This window comes from Podarcis melisellensis (assembly GCF_964234715.1).
Source record: "Podarcis melisellensis genome assembly, chromosome: 16".
Classification (NCBI taxonomy): Eukaryota; Metazoa; Chordata; class Lepidosauria; order Squamata; family Lacertidae; genus Podarcis; species Podarcis melisellensis.
Window position 1 is genome coordinate 11,610,517 of NC_138533.1, and position 18,432 is coordinate 11,628,948.

Genomic DNA, 18,432 nt, shown 5'->3' on the forward strand with positions numbered 1-18,432 from the left:
CGCCAGTAGAAACTCCGCAAAAATCTACTTCATTTTCTTCAATGCTTTTCAAAACATTTTCTAAACAATCAGGTGCCAAGACAGAATTTACAATTGCCTCCGTCTTGGTTTTTGCACTTGAAAATATCCTTGCAATATCGTAATCTGGGAACGTGGTCCTCAGTGGGCCTGATGTGCACACAATCATGTTATAATTGTTGTGGTGCTTAACAGTGTGAAAAGCGAAAGTTCCCTCTGCTGCAGTTACTTCATCTTCCAAATTGCTACCTGGTTTTATTAAAAAGTCTGTTAAGAAAGAAGCTTCTCCCTGAATTGCTCTTTTGTGTTTTTCGGAGTCCACATGTGATTGCAGGTTGAGTCCTCCTTTACATGCCACAGAAACAAACGTACCTGGTTTACATATCATGCATTCACCTTCGAAATCATCTCTACCTCTTCTAAAACAGGTATACTTCTTCTGTAGCTTGACAGAAAATTTACATTTTCTTTTTGGCATTTTGACACGTAGACACGCAACACCTACAAAAAACAGTTGTGAAATAAGTTACTGAATACAATGCTACAGTATATGACCATTAACTTTCCCAACAGCACCTAACAGAGGGACACATGATTGTCCGTGTGGCATCTATGGTAAATGAAGCACATTCTGCAGCTTATGTTGAAAGCCCTGTAAAAAAAATAGAATGATCTTGACCCACACAGATGCAGGTTGCATTCGCTTCAGGATGCGAACGGGGCTCCAGAACGGATCCCGTCCGCATCCAGAGGTACCACTGTATTCTAAGAGATTGAACATCCATCCCCATTTCCCTCCCACCCCACAGGCTTTCTTCCTTCCTGCAGCCCAGCTTTAGAGGAAGGGCGGGGGAACTCACAACTGTAAAAAAACACACAACACAAATCCTTGGTGGTCTATTCCAAGCAGCCTAGAGATCCACTGGCAGCAGGAAAAATCCAGAACCAGTTAGATCAATTATTCCAAAAGGACTGAAGTAAATTTATACAATGTTTGAAAGATTGCGGTAAGCAATTAACATCACTAGCAGGGTTGACTTAAGACTTGCAATGAGAACCCTTCTCCCTTTTTATTTTAAGTAAAACTTGAATATCTTTTTGTAATGAGTGAAATTAGAACTGGAAAATGTATAAAACGCAATGATATAAAGGTTGATTTTGAAAGCCATGAGGCAGGAGGAAGTGGACGGGCTCTGAAGAGCCAGAAAGATAAAGTGGATAACAATGTTATGATTGTATATCACTAAATGGAAAACGAATAAAAATTATGTATAAAGAGATCCACCGGCGGACGCCCGACCTGCTCATTAAACAACTTTCCCCGGTCCTTGTTTACTCAGAGGGAGGAGGAGACGGGAAGGCTCGATGGCTGAATTCCGGCGGGACTTATGATCCCTGCTATGGCGCGCAGGACGAGCCGAGGAGCAAGCGGGAGACACGAGAGGCAGCGCGGGGGAAGCGAGGATGGACAACATGGAGGCGCGTTAAGGCGCACAGGCCTCCAGAACCGCCACGTGGCTCCCCTGCACCTGCCCTACATAGGCTCCCCCAGCCTAGCAAATAGGAAACAGGATCAGGCCACCTGCACAAAGCCGACCCAAATGCCCATGGGGATCCCATTTGACCCCCAGCCTCTGTAGGCCAACGAAACCCAGGCAGCCTCCCTCCTTACTACTCACCTCCCTTGCAGAAAAGAAAGAGGGATCCTCCGCCTCCTCAATTTATATTTCAGCCTGGAGCTCTCGGGCGCCACCTCGTGGCCATTTTTTAAAAGAAGTAGTACAGTAGGAGGGGGAAATAGTGAGGAGCCGATCCACAACGCCTGTCCTGATTGGCTATTTCAAAGAACCAGGGGCGTGGCATTGAGGAGGGGGCGGTCCTTCTAGCGGAGGTTCTCGCTCTGCGTTTCCTACCCGGAAGTTAAACTTCACAGGGCAGTAGAAGGAAGTAGGCGAGAAGGGCGTCACGTGGGTGAAGCATGGGAGCCACTGGAAAAATCAACCGGCCCCGGACGGTAATTGAGTTTTTCTCTCCCCTCCCGCATCTTGTTCCGGGCTTTTGTTTTGTTCCGTTTCGTGGCTCTTATTTTTTGATGTTTTTCCCAATGGGGCTAATCATGTCTAGCATTAGTCTAGAGGAGGGAGGGAGAGCCCGCGGCCTCTCCGATGTTGTTGGACGCCACCTCCCTTCAGCACCAGCTAGTATGGCTGGCGATTGTGGGAGTTCTAGTTCAGCAGGGGTTTGGAGGGCCACAGGCTCCCCTATCTCTGGTTTGTTTGTTTGTTTATCACATTTGCATCCCATGTTATATATATATATATATATATATATATATATATATATATATATATATATATATATATATTTGCTTTCGTAGATTTTCACGGGTACAGGAACAAAAGAAGAAAAGGCACACTAGCCTGGGAACTTCCTCTCTGCCCAGAACATTGGAGGCTATACACCACACCCCCTCAACAGTATTTATAGGAACTCAAACACTGAGATCCTGCTCTGTTCCAGTAACAAGAAGCCGAAAGCACCAGCCTGAAGATGACGAGTGAGACCTCGTCGAAACGTCGCCTAGACACCCCAACTTTTACACGGGAAGACACCCGAGGACACCAAAACCTGCATATATATATATATATATATATATATATATATATATATAAGGTAAAGGTACCCCTGCCCGTATGGGCCAGTCTTGACAGACTCTAGGGTTGTGCGCTCATCTCACTCTAGAGGCCGGGAGCCAGCGCTGTCCGCAGACACTTCCGGGTCACGTGGCCAGCGTGACGAGCTGCATCTGGCGAGCCAGCGCAGCACACACGGAACCCCGTTTACCTTCCCGCTGGTAAGCGGTCCCTATTTATCTACTTGCACCCGGGGGTGCTTTCGAACTGCTAGGTTGGCAGGCCCTGGGACCAAACAACGAGAGCGCACCCCGCCGCGGGGATTCGAACCGCCGACCATGCGATCGGCAAGTCCTAGGCGCTGAGGTTTTATCCACAGCGACACCTGCGTCCATATATATATATATATATATATATATATATATATATATGCAGGTTTTGGTGTCCTCGGGTGTCTTCCCGTGTAAAAGTTGGGGTGTCTAGGCGACGTTTCGACGAGGTCTCACTCGTCATCTTCAGGCTGGTGCTTTCGGCTTCTTGTTACTGGAACAGAGCAGGATCTCAGTGTTTGAGTTCCTATAAATACTGTTGAGGGGGTGTGGTGTATAGCCTCCAATGTTCTGGGCAGAGAGGAAGTTCCCAGGCTAGTGTGCCTTTTCTTCTTTTGTTCCTTAATTACTTGAGGGATATCTTGAGTGATTTCTTGAGTGATATCCTGAGTACCACTTAGGTGGGTCATTAGGTGTGGATTAGTTGCTAAAGTCTTTGTGTCTTGACCTCTTGAACTTTGTGAAGAGTTTTTCTGAGAAGATGGCTGTACTGCACTTAGTTGTGCTCTGGCTTGGCTTCGTGTATAGGGGCGAGCTGTGGTTTTGTGGCCTGTGTCAGCCAGATCTGTGTAGGGATTGCAGGGGGGTGCAGCATCCGGAGGTGCCACCATGGTTTGGCTACTGGATGGTGTCTGTAATTTATCTGTGGAGAGGGTCTGGGTTTGGGTCTGGTGTGGTTGATTGGTGATGGCGTTCTGTGTGCCTCTGGATCTGGTGTCAGTTTTTGTGGGGAGGGCTAATTTCCAGATGTCTGGCAAGCGGGATGTGTCGTCACGCTTGTTCATGTTGTGAGGGTGTTTCTCTATCTCGATGGCTTCCATGATTATTCTCTTGTGGTGATGTTCCATGTTAAAGAGCAATTTGGAATCTGCAAAATTAATTTCGTGTCCTGTTTCTTTCATGTGTTGGAAAAGAGAGGAAGTTTTTTCTTCTTTTTTGACGGCATTCTAACTAATCCACACCTAATGACCCACCTAAGTGGTACTCAGGATATCACTCAAGAAATCACTCAAGATATCCCTCAAGTAATTAAGGAACAAAAGAAGAAAAGGCACACTAGCCTGGGAACTTCCTCTCTGCCCAGAACATTGGAGGCTATACACCACACCCCCTCAACAGTATTTATAGGAACTCAAACACTGAGATCCTGCTCTGTTCCAGTAACAAGAAGCCGAAAGCACCAGCCTGAAGATGACGAGTGAGACCTCGTCGAAACGTCGCCTAGACACCCCAACTTTTACACGGGAAGACACCCGAGGACACCAAAACCTGCATTCCTGTACCCGTGAAAATCTACGAAAGCAAATATATATATATATATATATATATATATATATATATATATATATTACTCCAAGGGGCTTAAGGTGCTATACGTGATTCCCTTCCTCACAACGACCCTGTGAGGTAGATTAGGCTGAGAGACTGACTGGCCCCAGTGAGTTTCTTGGCAGAGTAGGAGTTTGAACCCTGGTCTTCCAGGCCCTCCCTTTAAGCATATGAAATGGGAAGAGTTGTAAGGTGGTAGACTGAGCAGCATTTGGTGGGTGATGTCTTTTTTGAAAGCTTGCCTAGTTTCAGATTTCCTGTCTTTTGAAAACTAATACACCGGGAAGATAAATTGAATGCCACCCTTCTTCCTTGTGTGCTAGCTTTTTACTTGTGAGGATGGTTGTTGAAGCTGAGCTTTTAAAAATACCCTCAACCGTCAGTCTCAAGTATTGTAGTATAATCTATTATACTGCATTTAATAGGTTACTGTATTTTAGTGTTTTGTTGGAAGCCGACCAGAGTGGCTGGGGAAACCCAGCCAGATGGGTGGGGTATAAATAATATATTATTATTAATAATAATAATATCCCATTTTGTTCTGCTGCCCTGTGTGGATCTAACATTGAATTGTAGTCATAGGTTGGTGTGGATGTCCTATTCTTGAATGCTTCTCTGGTAAGAAAAAAACACCCTGTTTGTAGGACTAAATACATTAAAAACAGTTCAAAACAGAAACAGCATACACCTGAAATTGGACCGCCAACTAAAGATCAGGCAAATTCATGGAGGCCAAGTGGCTACTTGGATGTTGTTGAGATGGTGACTTGTGTGTCTCAAAGTGGCTTCTCTCTATTTTAGGAGCTACAGAAAAACCTTTTCAAAAGGCGCCGCGTCCTTAGCAAGCAGAAGAGGAAGAAGCACCGGATTGTAGGTGCTGTTGTGGATGAGGGGCTCATCACCATTCATCACCTAAAGAAACGTTGGTGAGTTATTCTTTGCCTTGGAAGCTCTGCGGGAGTTCACCCACTGAGAAACCAAAGAAGAAATCAGAGTGTGGTCATTAGGATAATTCGGAGGAAAATAGTGCCTAATCCTGCTCCCAGCCTTGAGATGGGCATGGAGACTAGAATCTAGAAAAGTGGGGAGAGTGTAAGCTGGATTGCTTGGCTTTTTTCTGTCATACTTGCAAGAAAAGTGGAAAGGATTCCCTTTCCTTCCCTGACCTGGCCACAGTGATCCATGCGATGGTCACCTCCAGGCTTGACTACTGTAATTCGCTCTACACGGGGCTGCCCTTGAAGCTGTCCCAGAAACTCCAGCGGGTGAAGAATGCTGCAGCGAGGCTCCTCACGGGGTCCCTGCCATGGGAGCATATTCACCCAGTGCTTTTCCAGCTGCACTGGCTCCCGGTGGAGTACAGGGTCAGATTTAAGGTGCTGGTTTTGACCTTTAAAGCCCTTCATGGCTTAGGACCCTCGTACCTACGGGACCGCCTTTCCTGGTATGCCCCACGGAGAGCCTCAAGGTCCATAAATAGCAACACCCTATAGGTCCCAGGCCCTAAGGAAGTTAGATTAGCTTCAACCAGAGCCAGGGCTGTTTCAACTCTGGCTGTGGCCTGGTGGAGCGCTCTGCCTCATGAGACCAGGGCCCTGCAGGATCTGATTTCTTTCCACAGGGCCTGTAAGACAGAGTTGTTCCGCCTGGCCTTTGGCTTGGAGCCAATTTGATTCCCTCCCCCTCTTTCTTTTCCTTTCTCCTTCTGTGGTGAGGCTGCATTTTAATATTTTAATGTTTCAATATTTTAATGTTGTATTTTAATCTTGTTTTTAAGTTATATTCATTCAACTTGTTTTTATTATTGCTCGTTAGCCGCCCTGAGCCCGGCCTTGGCTGTGGAGGGCGGGGTATAAATAAACATTATTTTATTATTATTATTATTATTATTATTATTATTATTATTTGGCTGGGGGTCACCTCTGTGCCGTGCATTTTAAAGCACATTGCAACCCAGCAATGCATGGTTTAAAAACTGAAACTTATCCTCTTTGCGCATCACCACCTCCCTGCTATTTCCCTCTCCAGTTCTAGCTCCCGAGCGAACATTACCCTCTCTGGGAAAAAGAAAAGGAAACTGCTGAAGCAAATCCGCCATGCCACAAAGGAGAAGACAGAAATGCAGGGTAAGCATTTTTTAGGGTCAGTCCTTCAGTTCTCCCCCACCTCCTACTCTGGTCTGTTAAGCAGGGAAGCCTTAAATCAGTATTTTTAAATACTGAAACGCTTATGGGCCATGGACCATTTTATGCATTCAGCAGATGTAATGGGTGGGATTTTTCTTGGATTTTGCCACTGTAGGTTCTGGAAGGGGTGCTTGCATATTTGAATGACCCTGTCCCTGTATAGTAGAAAAGGATTAAGCCGAGTCCACTTTCTGGGCATGCTGGTTTTCTGCATGCAGGAATTATTATGTTTTGTTTCCAGGGGGCGAGGGTAAGGCAGATGGGAGCCCCACTTACACTCTGAAGTGGTGCTATCAAAGAAGAGCTTTAGTCAGGATTTGGTTTTGTGGGATGTGTAAAATTGGTTCTCTGCTACAGCCTGATTAGTTATTAATATATGAAGCCTCCTTTTAACAGGGATCTCATTGCCCCCCAACTCCAATCAGTTCTAGATATCATGGCCCAAAACATCAGGGGTGATGGGAGTTGGAGACTAGCGACATCCAGAGTGCCACAGACTTTGCACCCCAGCCTTGACACATGTCCCAGCCAATCTGGGATTACATATGAAAGGCACCAACAGAGGTGTAAAATAGGAATGGGGCTCCAATCCCCATCAGCCCCAACAAGTATGGCCAACAGTCCTGGGTGATTGGAGTGGCAGTCCAGTAACAACTAGAAGGCCACGGTTCCTCCATTCCTACCTTTGTTGATCCAGAGAGCAGGCAATGTTGCTGCTCAAATGGGGACTGCTCAGAGGAGTACCTTGTTCTCACAGGTGTACTTAGCTTTTAGTGTTGCAGTTCCAGCCCTCTGGATATAAATGATTGGCTGAAATCTGGTGGGCGCTTTATGTCATGTTTTTTGGGCACCCATTGAAGACATGTTTTGTTCAAGAACACTTCCCTTGATAGGTGTTACAGTCATGTATGAAAATTGATTGTCTGCTTATGGATAGTTTTATTGTTTTTAGAAATTACAGCTTTTAGAAGCTGGGGTTTGTGTTTTATCCCATTTTTAAATTGCTTTAATGGCAGTTGTTGTACCACTGAGCTACTGTTTTAAAGTTCCTTTTCTCCTTATTGCAGTTGACCTTTCTCCAGGTCCGAATAAAAATGCCCAGAGTGGCAAGCGGCAGAAGAAGAAGAAGAATGGTGGGAAAACATCTGGCCCAGATGTAGAGATGGCAGAAGTAGCAGAAATGGAGCCTGCAGCAGAACCAGGGAGCTCAGACCTTCCTTTGCAGTCTTAAAGCTCAGTCTCTTCGCTCTCTTTCGTTGCCTGCTGGCAGAACTCTGGGGTTAGCGGCAAGGGCCATGGCTGCAAAACCAGGAAAGTCATAAGGATTGGGCTTGGAAGCTCTTTAACCCCATGGACTTTGATGTAGCTAGATTTCCATTAAAAACACACATAGTCTTGAGAGGTTTGCTGGACAGGCTGCAACTGTCTAGTTCCTTTGGCTCTCCAGATATTGCTGAACTACAGCTCCCATCATCCCCTGGCTTTTGGCCATCTAGATGGTGGCTGATGGGAGTTGAGGTCCAACAACTTCTAGAGGGGCCCAAATTCCCCATCCCTAAACTAAAAGTAAGGGTGAGGAACATTTTTCTCTCTCTGAGGATTGCATGTTGATGTTGGGTGGGGTGTCAAAACAAAAGTGAGTTGGTGAAATGCATAGCATAGATGCTGTGCACAAATGCAGACTTTCACTCTTCTATCATCCTCCCCCCCCCCAAGCTATGGGGCTTGTTGAGGGTAAAGCATTTTGGGGAGTGTGTGCACTTAATGGAGACTGCAGCTGAGGAGGGACATTTTCTGCTCAAAGATTTCTCACCATCCAGTGCAATAACTGGAAAGGCTGGAAAGCAGTCTTCGTTTGGCACCAATATAGAAGGCTTTTTGCCCAAGCCTAATTCGGGGGTACAATTTTTGGCAGATGTTCCAGGGTTGAAATATTGTCCCAATAAAATAGCAGAAAACCAGTTCTGTGTCCTGGCTTCTAATTTCTTCCTTGCTCTTTGTGTGTTTATAGTGGTGGTGGGGAACAACATGTTTCTGGGTTATTGGAAGGAGGTGTTCTGAATGAAAAATAAAGGAAATCTGAAATCTATAATTTACTATACAGTAGTTTAGAAAAAGGGACACGGGTGGTGCTGTGGGTTAAACCACAGAGCCTAGGACTTGCTGATCAGAAGGTCGGCTGTTCGAATCCCCATCACGGGCTGAGCTCCCGTTGTTCAGTCCCTGCTCCAGCCAACCTAGCAGTTCGAAAGCACGTCAAAGTGCAAGTAGATAAATAGGTACCGCTCTGGCAGGAAGGTAAACGGCGTTTTCATGCACTGCTCTGGTTCGCCAGCAGCAGCTTAGTCATGCTGGCCACATGACCTGGAAGCTGCACGCCGGCTCCCTCGGCCAATAAAGCGAGATGAGCGCCACAACCCCAGAGTTGGCAACGACTGGACCTAATGGTCAGGGGTCCCTTCACCTTGTTAAGGTGTTAATAAAAGGGCATCTCCCTACCCCATAGATGGAGGCAATTTGAGGACCAGTTGGGTGTAAGGAGATGTTTAGTTTAGTTTACCTTAGTTTAGAAAAGGAGGGAGTGTAGCAACTGTTTACCAGATTGGGAGCTGCTTATGTGAATTGATTGCCACCAGCCCAAGTGCTGGCGCTTAGTTGACATATCAATAGAATGGAACCCCCTCAAATCATGGGAGTAAATCCCTGTGAACTTGTATACTGTGTGTCAAATAAAAAAACAACTCCAAAGCGGTCTTGCGGCACCTGAAAGGTTAACAGGGTAATGAATAATGCAACAGCGAGTGGGAGGGACCCGCGGCGGAGCGGCCGGCCGGGCGATTCGAGAAGCGAAGGGGCGGGCTCATGCCGCGGGATCCAATAAGAAGCCTCGGTGGTGATAGAGCTCTGCTAGACGGGGGAGTCAAGCGGGATCCAAGATGGCGGCGGTAGCCGCGGAGAGGTGAGAGCGAGGCTCACTTGCGGGGTGGCGGCTATGCGGGGGAGGGCGTGGGGGGAGGGCTGTTTTCAGAATGGCTTCCCTCCCTCCCTCCCCACCGAAGACCACCAACTCTTCATTCCTCCTGAATTACCCTTCAACTTCCGGGGCTTCCCTTCTGCCCTCGCTCCCTTCCCACAGTCGCCTTATTCCCGCCCTCCAGCCCCACATGGTCTCCCCGCCCCCATTGTGCTTCCACGTCGCTTCTGGAATTGACCTCCTTCCCTCAGGGCGCCCCACAGGTGCGCGTGCTGCTCCTTGCCCCGCATCGCCAGCCCCTGCTCCCCCACCCAGCCCATGGTCCCCGAATCCCTCGCAGGACCCCTTTCCATTTCTGCACCCCCCATAAGCCCCTTCTGAGGCTTGCAGACCCCTCACGATGCAGCCACCTGCCTGCACGTCTGTCTACCTGTGCTGTGCGCACACGCTGCCTTTAAAACACCCTGTGCAAAGAATCCTGGGAACTAATTTACCCTGTCAGGGATCTACAGTTCCCAGCGCCCTTAACCAACTGCACTTCCCTGGATTCTTAGAATCACAGAATTGTAGAGTTGGAAGGGACCTTGACAGTCATCTAGTTCCACTCCTTGCAATTCAATTGGTCATCTAGTCCAACCTCCCCCCACAATTCTTTGGGGAGAGCTGTGTACTATAAATGTATAGTGTGGATGTGATCCATCTCTGCAATTATTTTTTATTATGGGACAGATAATCCAATATCTCATTTGACGAGCACTGGTGGGCAGCAAGGAAATTTTACCATCAAGAAAGATGCATTAGTGGGCGGTAGGTATAAAAAGGTTGACTACCCCTTCTCTAAAAGAAGTCATAATGACACCTTTCAAATTACAGGCCCAAAGCCAGGGTGAAAAGTTGCCCCCACACCTTTTGATTTTCAGAATTATTTTTAAGTAGTGTAAATCAACGAAATGTATATTCCTACCCCATTTGTTTCTCCGTTTTTAGCTTGTAAGGCCCTTGAGGTCAGGGATATGTTTTGTTACTCTGCTGCCTTCTTCTTTTCCTTCCTGCTCAATTGATTACTGTACTTGGTCTTTTGTTTTCCCTTGTATTTGTACAGAAATCTGAAAGGACTGGTATAAACCCGGGGGGTGGAGGGTGAGAATGTGTCATGCACTTTCATGATGATGAAATGATTAATGATAATACTAAGAACAGATCATGCTATTAAAAAAACCTGTTGGGCTTCTAAGGTGCAACAAATTTTCTTCTTTTTTTAACAGGCGACGCATACACCTCAGTTTTGGCAACTGCCCTGTAAAAGAAGCAAAAAACCATTCTGACTGGCAATTGGCAAGTCAAAGCAATTGAGGAACTGGTTAAAGCAAAGAGTGACACGGTGCTTGCCTTCCATGGATGCCAAGCTTTATAACGGAAAGTGGAACGCTAATCTGAAGGGACGGCAGGCCTGCACGGAACTATTTTCCAAGGGGGCCCTTTCTGTGTGCTGTTTGTATGCTTCCCTCAACGCCACTCAACCGCGCGCAGGCGCAAAAGGGAAGTAGGGGGGACAAAGGGACTGGTTCTTCTGCAGCTTTTCTCCCCTTGGGCGGTATGTCTGCTCTGTGCGATCCCCCAGGGGTGGCAGGGCATCCGGGGTCCACCCCCAGCCCCAAACCAGCAGCTGCTTCTCCATCGCTCAGGTACTGATTCTCTTACCTCTTCTCTCTCCTCCCTGCCACCTGTAAGGGACTAGGACATCCCCTTTACGCTGGCACCACCCAGTCCCCTCATCTTTGAACAGAGGGTGTGTTGATGGTCACTTGCTCTGGTGGCTCTGGAAAGGAATAATTACACTTGCGACATTTTACAGAGGTCCCTGCCTCAAAGAGCATGCAGTCTAAAATCCGAAGAGAAGTGGTAGCAGGGAGGGTTAACACAGGGAAAGCATATGTACCATTTATGTGTATTTTGGGTGAAGTTGCTGCTACTATTGTGCACAGCAACGGGGGTTGGACTAGATGACCCTTGGGGTCCTTTCCAACTCTGCAAGTCTACAAGGCTTGTTGGGAAATTGAGAAGTGACAGATGCAACAGGGTGCCTTGGGATGGGAAATAGGACTGGAGGCAGAGCATCTGTTTTGAGCGCAGAAAGTACCAGGTTCCGTATCCAGTAGCATCTCCAGGCAGGGCTGGGAATAACTGCCAGAAGCCCTAGAGAGCTACTGCCAGTCAGTGTAACCAGTACTGAGCTAGATGGAGAAAGGATCTGACTTGGTATAAGGGAGCTTCCTATGTTAACATGCTGGATCAGACTCAGGGCTAATAATTACAGAATAGCTCTCACCACTGGACAACTTTCCCCTAATCTGGTCATGTTTTTCTTGTGAAAAGACACATGCATAAAGTTCAGATATTTAGCAAATCACATTTTAAAACAAATTTTAAAAACTACTACCAGCCATCGTTCATAAAGTGGACTGTGAGCTTATGAATTAAACAGAACACTTTTCCAAGCTGGATGGGGGGGGGGGAATTGAAAAGGGAGAGAAATGCCTCTGTGGGAACACATGGTGATAAACCTAGTTTCTGCTGTGAGATGGTAATAGAGTAAGCCAGGCATAGGCAAACCTGGCCCTGCAGATGTTTTGGGATTACAACTCCCATTATCCCTAGCTAAGAGGACCAGTGATCAGGGAAGATGGGAATTGTAGCCTCAAAAACATCTGGAGGGCTTAGTTTGCCTATGTCTGGAGTAAGCCCTTCCAAGCAAATTAAGGCCCCACCTGCACTACACATTTAAAGCAGTATCATACCACTTTAAAACAGTCTTGCTTAGGAACATTGACCCAGGAATGATGCTATGTTTCCTTCTTTTTCCTTTGCCTCCTGTAGTTCACAAGAGCTGGCCCAGGAAATCAAGGCCTTCCTTAGTGGTGTAGACCCTTTGCACGGCAACAAACTCACCCTGAAGGAGCATGCCCGATGCGCCATCCTGCTGCTGCGCAGTCTGCCACCTGCTCGCAGCGCCGTCCTGGACCACCTCCGGGGGGTCTTTGATGAGTATGTGTGCACCTACTTGCTGGACCTGGAGAGCAGCGAGGGTGGGCTGGGCTCCATCCGCTCCCAGGGTCCCAACCTGGATGACGTGGTGCAAGAGATCCAGGCTGTGCTGTCCGAGTTCGTCCGCATGAACCCCAAGGCGTGGGCAGGCTTGGTCTCGGCTTGGTCCATCGACCTGATGGGACAGCTAAGCAGCAAGTATGCTGGCCGGCATGGCGTGCCCCACGCCAGCAGCCTCAACGAGCTGCTGCAGCTGTGGATGTCCTGCAAGGCGACTCGGACGCTGATGGAGATCTACACACAGTGCCTCTCCTCCATGATCAGCACCTGCCCGGACGCTTGCGTGGATGCCCTGCTGGACACCTCGGTCCAGCACTCTCCGCACTTCGACTGGGTGGTGGCCCACATCGGCTCGTCCTTCCCCAACACGATCATCAGCCGCGTGCTCTCCTGCGGGCTGAAGGACTTCTGCATGCACGGCACGGCCTCGGCTGACCTCCTCCTCTTCCCTAGCGCCACAGCGGCAGACAAGAGGGTCCCCAAGATCGCCTCGGTGGTGGGCATCCTGGGCCACTTGGCCTCCCGCCACTCCGAGAGCATCAAGCAGGAGCTGCTAAGGATGTTCCATGGGAGCCTGGGCCCCACGCGGGACCAGCAGCAGAAGGCCACCGTGCCCTTCTTGCTCCAGCTGGCCGTCATGTCTCCCACTCTGCTGGGCACCATCTCGGCCGAGCTGGTGGACTCCCTCAAGCCAGGCGTGCTCAACCAGCTGCACCAGCACTTTGCCTCGCTCCCTCGGGAGGATCTGGAGAACATGGTCAGCATCGTGGTGCACCTCATCTGCCAGACGTCGGGAGGAGCTTACCGCACCCTGCAGTTCCTCATCAACACAGCCATGCCGGCTTCTGTCATCACCACCCCAGGCCTGGCCGTCCACGACAGCGTGCGGGAGGCTTGCGACCGTGTCATCCAGCTGCTGCTGCTCAACCTCCAGAAACTGGTGTACAACCGGGGCTCGGCCAGTTTGGCGGAGGCCCCTCCGCGGCCGGTGCCTTTCCTGGACGAGCTGAAGGGCCACGTGCGGGAGTTGTGCGTGGAGACGCTGCGGCTGGAGAGGAAGCGGTTCCTCTGGCAGCACCAGCTGCTGGTCCTCCTCTCCGTCTACTGCACCCCCAGCTGCGCCAGCGAGGCCCTCTTCTTTTTGCTGACGCTGGCCAAGAGCCAGGAGGAGCTCAGCCTGGCCACTCAGCTCTACGCCGTACTCAGCTCTTGCATGAGCGACCTGCTGCCGGCCACCGTGAAGAAGTGCGTGTGCCAGATCCACGCTGGCGGCCTCTCGGAGCAGCACATGGCTCAGCTCTTCCAGAACCTGGCCTTGATCATGCAGAGGGAGAGCGAGGGCCCCGCCTCCATGGGCCACCAGCTGGGTGAGGCTGTCGCGGCGCACCTCTATGACTTCGGGCAGCTGCTGCTGCACTGCAACCCGGAGGTGGCCCAGGTGGCGGCCTTGCTGCTCTCCGTCTGCCCCATGCCAAAGGCCATCCGGCCGGCTCACCTCCTTTTCCTCATCCGCTCGGCCGTCCACCACTTCTTCCTGGTGCTGCGCTGCAAGTGCCCCACGGGCATCAGCTACGGAAGCCGCCTCCTCTGCTGCCTCAGCGGGGCTTCGCCCACCGCTGGCAAGGCCATACTTCAGTACCTGGTGGAGGGGGCCCTGCACCCAGGGAACGCCGAGCTCTTTGGTGGGCTGCCCGAGCCTCCTGCAGTCGGGAACGACCCAGCCGCCCTGGAAGGCACCAAGGTCTCCCTGCTGGATATCAACCGGCGATTTATGGCCGCAGTGAACTTCTCGGGGAGTGTGTGGTCTGTGTTCCATGCCGGCGTGATTGGGAGGGGTCTGAAGCCGCCCCACGCCCCCTACCAACGAGAGCCGGAGGAGGTCTCCCACAACGTCCAGACCTTCCTGGGGTTGCTGCTGCGGTGCTGCGGAGCTGAGCGCTGCGGCCCAGAGCCCTCCCAGCACGCTGCCGTCAGCCCCGAGGCAGCGAAGACAGTGGCGGTGGTTCTGGTGGAGACCGTCTGCCCTGACATCACCAACAGCGAGTTGGCGTGGCCTCCGGAGGAGCACACCCGCAACACAGTGGAGCGGGACATCCAGATCGGGAGGGCTTTCCGCGACAACCCCCTGCTCTTCCAGCTGCTTAGCCTGGTGGCGGCGGGGAGGCCGGCCCTCTGTTACTGCTCAGTGCTTCTCCGCGGCCTCCTGGCGACTCTGATGGCGCACTGGGAGGCTTCGCGGGAGAACGACACCACCAGCTCCCCCTGGCACCTGCAGGCCTCCTGCGCCCTGGTGGCCTGCATGGGCGAGGGCCACCTGCTCCCGCCCGTGCTCAGCAACATGCATGAGATTTTTGACCAGCTGGCACCCTTTGAGGTCCACCTCTTGCTCCTCAGCGTCTGGGACTACATGCGCGACAACAGCCCGCTGCCGCAGAAGTTCACCTTCAACGCTAGCACAGGGCTCTTCTTCCGGGACTTCAGCAGAGACACCGACATTGGCAAATACCTTTGCGTTCTGCACAGCGTCCTGCATAAAAACATTGACCGGCTGGGGCTGCTCTCGGGGCGCTTCCAGATCTAGCGCCCCCTTTGGTGCTTTTGCCCTGTGACACTGTCAGGGGAGAGAACATCCTGCCTTCCTGCCTTTTTAAAACACTGCTTTTGATTGTAAGCAAAGGGAAAACTGTCATATGACTTGTCCAGGTGTGCAGCAGCTGTGGGTTGTCATGAGAAAGAAGGAACAGAAGGTCCTTCTTTCCCAGGCCTCATCTCTATCCTCAGCTTCAATGCAGTGCCACCCCAGCTGGTGTTGGCAGCTTAGTTTGCAGAAGGACCTACGAAGTGTGAGCTGAAAATGCAGTTGTAAGTCATGAGATGTTGCTTCAAAAACACAACATGCAGCAAGTAGAGAAGTTGCCAGGATGACCTGGCACTTGAGAGGGTCAGAGGCCTTGGTTCAAGCCAGATGGTACCAGTATGGACACAGTCTTGTGTACTCTGCTGTGTGCCATGTGGTATGGCTGTCAGTGTCAGTTGACATAGCCATATCCAGGTAGCCTGAGGGCAGAATGCCTGAAGCTTTTGCATTTCTCTATCTTGTTTTTCCAGATCTGTTAGCTCACTTCCTATGGTCATATATGGCTGGTTTCTCAATGTCTTGCTATGATCAGGAAATCTGTTAAGATTCCCAGGGAGGTTACAATCACTGAGCAGGTACACATTCCTAAATGCACAAGAATGGGGAGGGGGCAAGGAGCGAAATTTGGTGAATAAATTCTGGTTCAAACCACCCCTCCCTGCAAAAAAACCCAAACCCATTTCCCCGTAATAAAGGACAAATAGATTAAGTAATAATCACTCACTGGGCTGCTCAGTTGGTGAGTGGGTATAAGAATGTGCAAATATTTCTAGTTACACGGAGCTGGTGAGATGTTGCCCTCCTGAAGAGCTCTGCATAACTTGGAAGACTTTCATGTTTCTGGGTTATGCAGATCTCTTCTGTTGGTCCAAAATGCAAATGCTTCAACACAAGGAGGGCCCAGTCAGTACTGCCTTGCTTGACGTGAGAGTGTTTTCCCCAGACTGCTTCACTAAAGTAATGATATGGGCAGGTGAAGCCATTTGCCTGTTTGGCTGCTTCTTAGAGTGGCTCTGAGCTGGCCATTGATTGCCCCCTACTACAATTCCTGGTGATGGGGGTTTGCCACACGGGGTTGTAGCCAGCTAAGTCCTATTCATTGAAACTTTGATTTCAGTGGGCCTTCTCTGAGTGGCACTTGGATACAACACTTTGCATAAACAGATGCGGCCAGCTTATCCTACAAAACTGAGGGCTCTTCTCCAGAAGGTTTCTGATGCTGTTGTGTGGGAACAACTGACCATAGTGCCAGAACTTACCTAAACTTATCCATGCGTACTTGAGCACTGATCTGTATAGCCAGTCCAAAGAGAGATGTCCCCCTATTGGTACCAGAGCTCCGCTTGTGTGTGACAAGAGTCCTGCTTGACCTCCTTGTGCCTCAATGCCGTCTGGGCGATTGCTACTTTCCTTTTCAGGGACGATTCAAGTGCTAGAAAGAGGTCGTGTGTAGCACAGGGTTCTTGTTGTCAGTCATTTTCAGCAGGGCTGGAGGGTTGCTGGCCTTTCTGCTTTTGCCTCATCACAGCCTAGTTGGGTGGTTTTTGTGGGAGGTGATGGGTTAAACTGTTTTCTAAATAATAAAAAAGTGAAGAAGGAACATCTGTCCCTTTGCTTTTTCAGTTAGAGACAGAGGGTTAAGAGAGTTTCCATCGGGATGGCGAAATAAGCAGCTGCAACAATGTGGTTGAGCAAATTTCAATTTCTTTTTTAAAAAAGGAAAAGAAGCTTAGATGACTCTGCAGCTGGCTTGGCATACAAAGAGCAGCTCACACAGCACTGGCACTTTGTCCAGAAACAGTGTTACTGCAAATTCTTTTTAATTTGTAAAAAATAATCATAATAATTAAATGACAAATTCCAGCCAATGAAAGAACACCAGCGGTCTTCCACCTGGGGTTGCTCAGGGGTTTAGGAAGCCAATTTTGTGCTCTGCAGTTAGAATCAGTGCTGTTTCAAAAGGTTCGGTCTGCCATCTTGATTTTAAAAACCCGTCCAAACACAGACAAAAACTTGTTCCTTGATCTCAGGAAGCATTGTGCAAAATTTGGTTATGGTATTTTAAGAGGTGTTCAAAATGCAGAGCGAGCCAGCAGTAAATCACACTCTGCGAGTTGGAGTTAACTCTTTATTAGCAAAAACACATCTGCACAGGAGTATCAGGCCTAATGAGCGACTCATCTCCAGTAGATCTTGCCTCCATGAAGCATTTGCTCAGACTAAAGGTCCCCGCCTCCCCACAGCTGCCTACGTCTCCTCCTCTCCAGGGTTTTTTCCAAGCAATCAGCAATGGCGACTGCGCGTCGCCAATCCTTTCTCCGCCCTTTTCATGCATCTTCTGGTTCTGGGAGGCAGGGAGGAGAGCTTGTCGCAGCAGGAGTGGGAGACACTCTTGACTCTTGACCTCTCTCCTCCCACCCTCCGTCTTCAGCTTCTGCCTCTGATTCCAGACATCTCTCTGACACAGACTCTCCAGCTCACTAGGCCCTGTTACCTCTTCGGCTTCTGACACTTCCTCTTCCCAGTCTTCTCCTTTGGACTACTACTCATTGTTATCCCACCACCACTCCCCAAGTTCTGAGCCTTCTCCCCTTGGTGCTTCTCCATCTGGTTTCTCCCGCCATTCCTTTGTGTCCAACCAGTCCATAACAACAACAACAAACAACTGTCCAAAATATGTAGTAGATATACATATATACATACAAGAACCCTGTTGCATCAGGCCATTGACTCATCAAAGTCCAGTTCACACTGACTGATCAGATGCCTTGCAGGTGGACAGAGTGCTGTTGTGCTCATGTCCTGCTTTCAGATTCTCCACAGGCTTCTGGTTGGCCACTGAGAGAACAGGATGCTGGACTAGATAGGTCAGTGGCCTGATCCAGTGTGTCTGTCTTACCCTCTTAAGACACTCTTACCCAGGGATGTGTTGCCCTCCAATGGTCATTGGGCTCTAGCTCTCATCAGCCCCAGGCAGCACAGGCAACAGGGAAGTTGCAGTTCATGAGCACCTGGAAGGCCACAAGGTCACCTCAACTCTAATCACTACACCACACTGCCCTTCTTGATAACATTCAGTGTGGCTTTTACCATGTCAAACTTACTGGCAGCAGCTCTGTAGGGTTTAATTCAGGGTAAATTCTTAGCCCTACATGGAGACACTAATGACTGAAATATTGGGACCTTCTGCATGCGAAGCAGGTGTTCTGCTGTTGAGCTA

The 18,432-nt window shown here is 49.5% G+C and overlaps 2 protein-coding genes across 2 annotated transcripts; both read left to right on the forward strand.

Moving 5' to 3' along the window:
- Positions 1–1,900: 1,900 nt before the first annotated feature.
- Positions 1,901–8,456, forward strand: LOC309358673 (uncharacterized protein C11orf98). The gene is made up of 4 exons (XM_081892057.1): positions 1,901–2,032; positions 5,111–5,235; positions 6,338–6,435; positions 7,563–8,456. The coding sequence occupies exons 1-4, from the start codon at positions 1,997–1,999 to the stop codon at positions 7,724–7,726; spliced, it is 423 nt and encodes a 140-aa protein (XP_081748183.1). The 5' UTR covers positions 1,901–1,996; the 3' UTR covers positions 7,727–8,456.
- Positions 8,457–9,367: 911 nt separating this feature from the next.
- On the forward strand, positions 9,368–16,812 carry INTS5 (integrator complex subunit 5). The gene is made up of 3 exons (XM_081891369.1): positions 9,368–9,454; positions 10,735–11,154; positions 12,347–16,812. The coding sequence occupies exons 2-3, from the start codon at positions 10,967–10,969 to the stop codon at positions 15,153–15,155; spliced, it is 2,997 nt and encodes a 998-aa protein (XP_081747495.1). The 5' UTR covers positions 9,368–9,454; positions 10,735–10,966; the 3' UTR covers positions 15,156–16,812.
- The last annotated feature ends 1,620 nt before the right edge of the window (positions 16,813–18,432 follow it).

Excerpts from the sequence above, each read along its gene's own strand:
- LOC309358673 (XM_081892057.1), top strand. The coding sequence starts at position 1,997 with ATGGGAGCCACTGGAAAAATCAACCGGCCCCGGACG. Across the intron at positions 2,033-5,110 it reads AAATCAACCGGCCCCGGACG|GAGCTACAGAAAAACCTTTT; the intron begins GTAATTGAGTTT and ends TCTCTATTTTAG. Across the intron at positions 5,236-6,337 it reads CATCACCTAAAGAAACGTTG|TTCTAGCTCCCGAGCGAACA; the intron begins GTGAGTTATTCT and ends TTCCCTCTCCAG.
- INTS5 (XM_081891369.1), top strand. The coding sequence starts at position 10,967 with ATGCTTCCCTCAACGCCACTCAACCGCGCGCAGGCGCAAAAGGGAAGT. Across the intron at positions 11,155-12,346 it reads GCTGCTTCTCCATCGCTCAG|TTCACAAGAGCTGGCCCAGG; the intron begins GTACTGATTCTC and ends TGCCTCCTGTAG.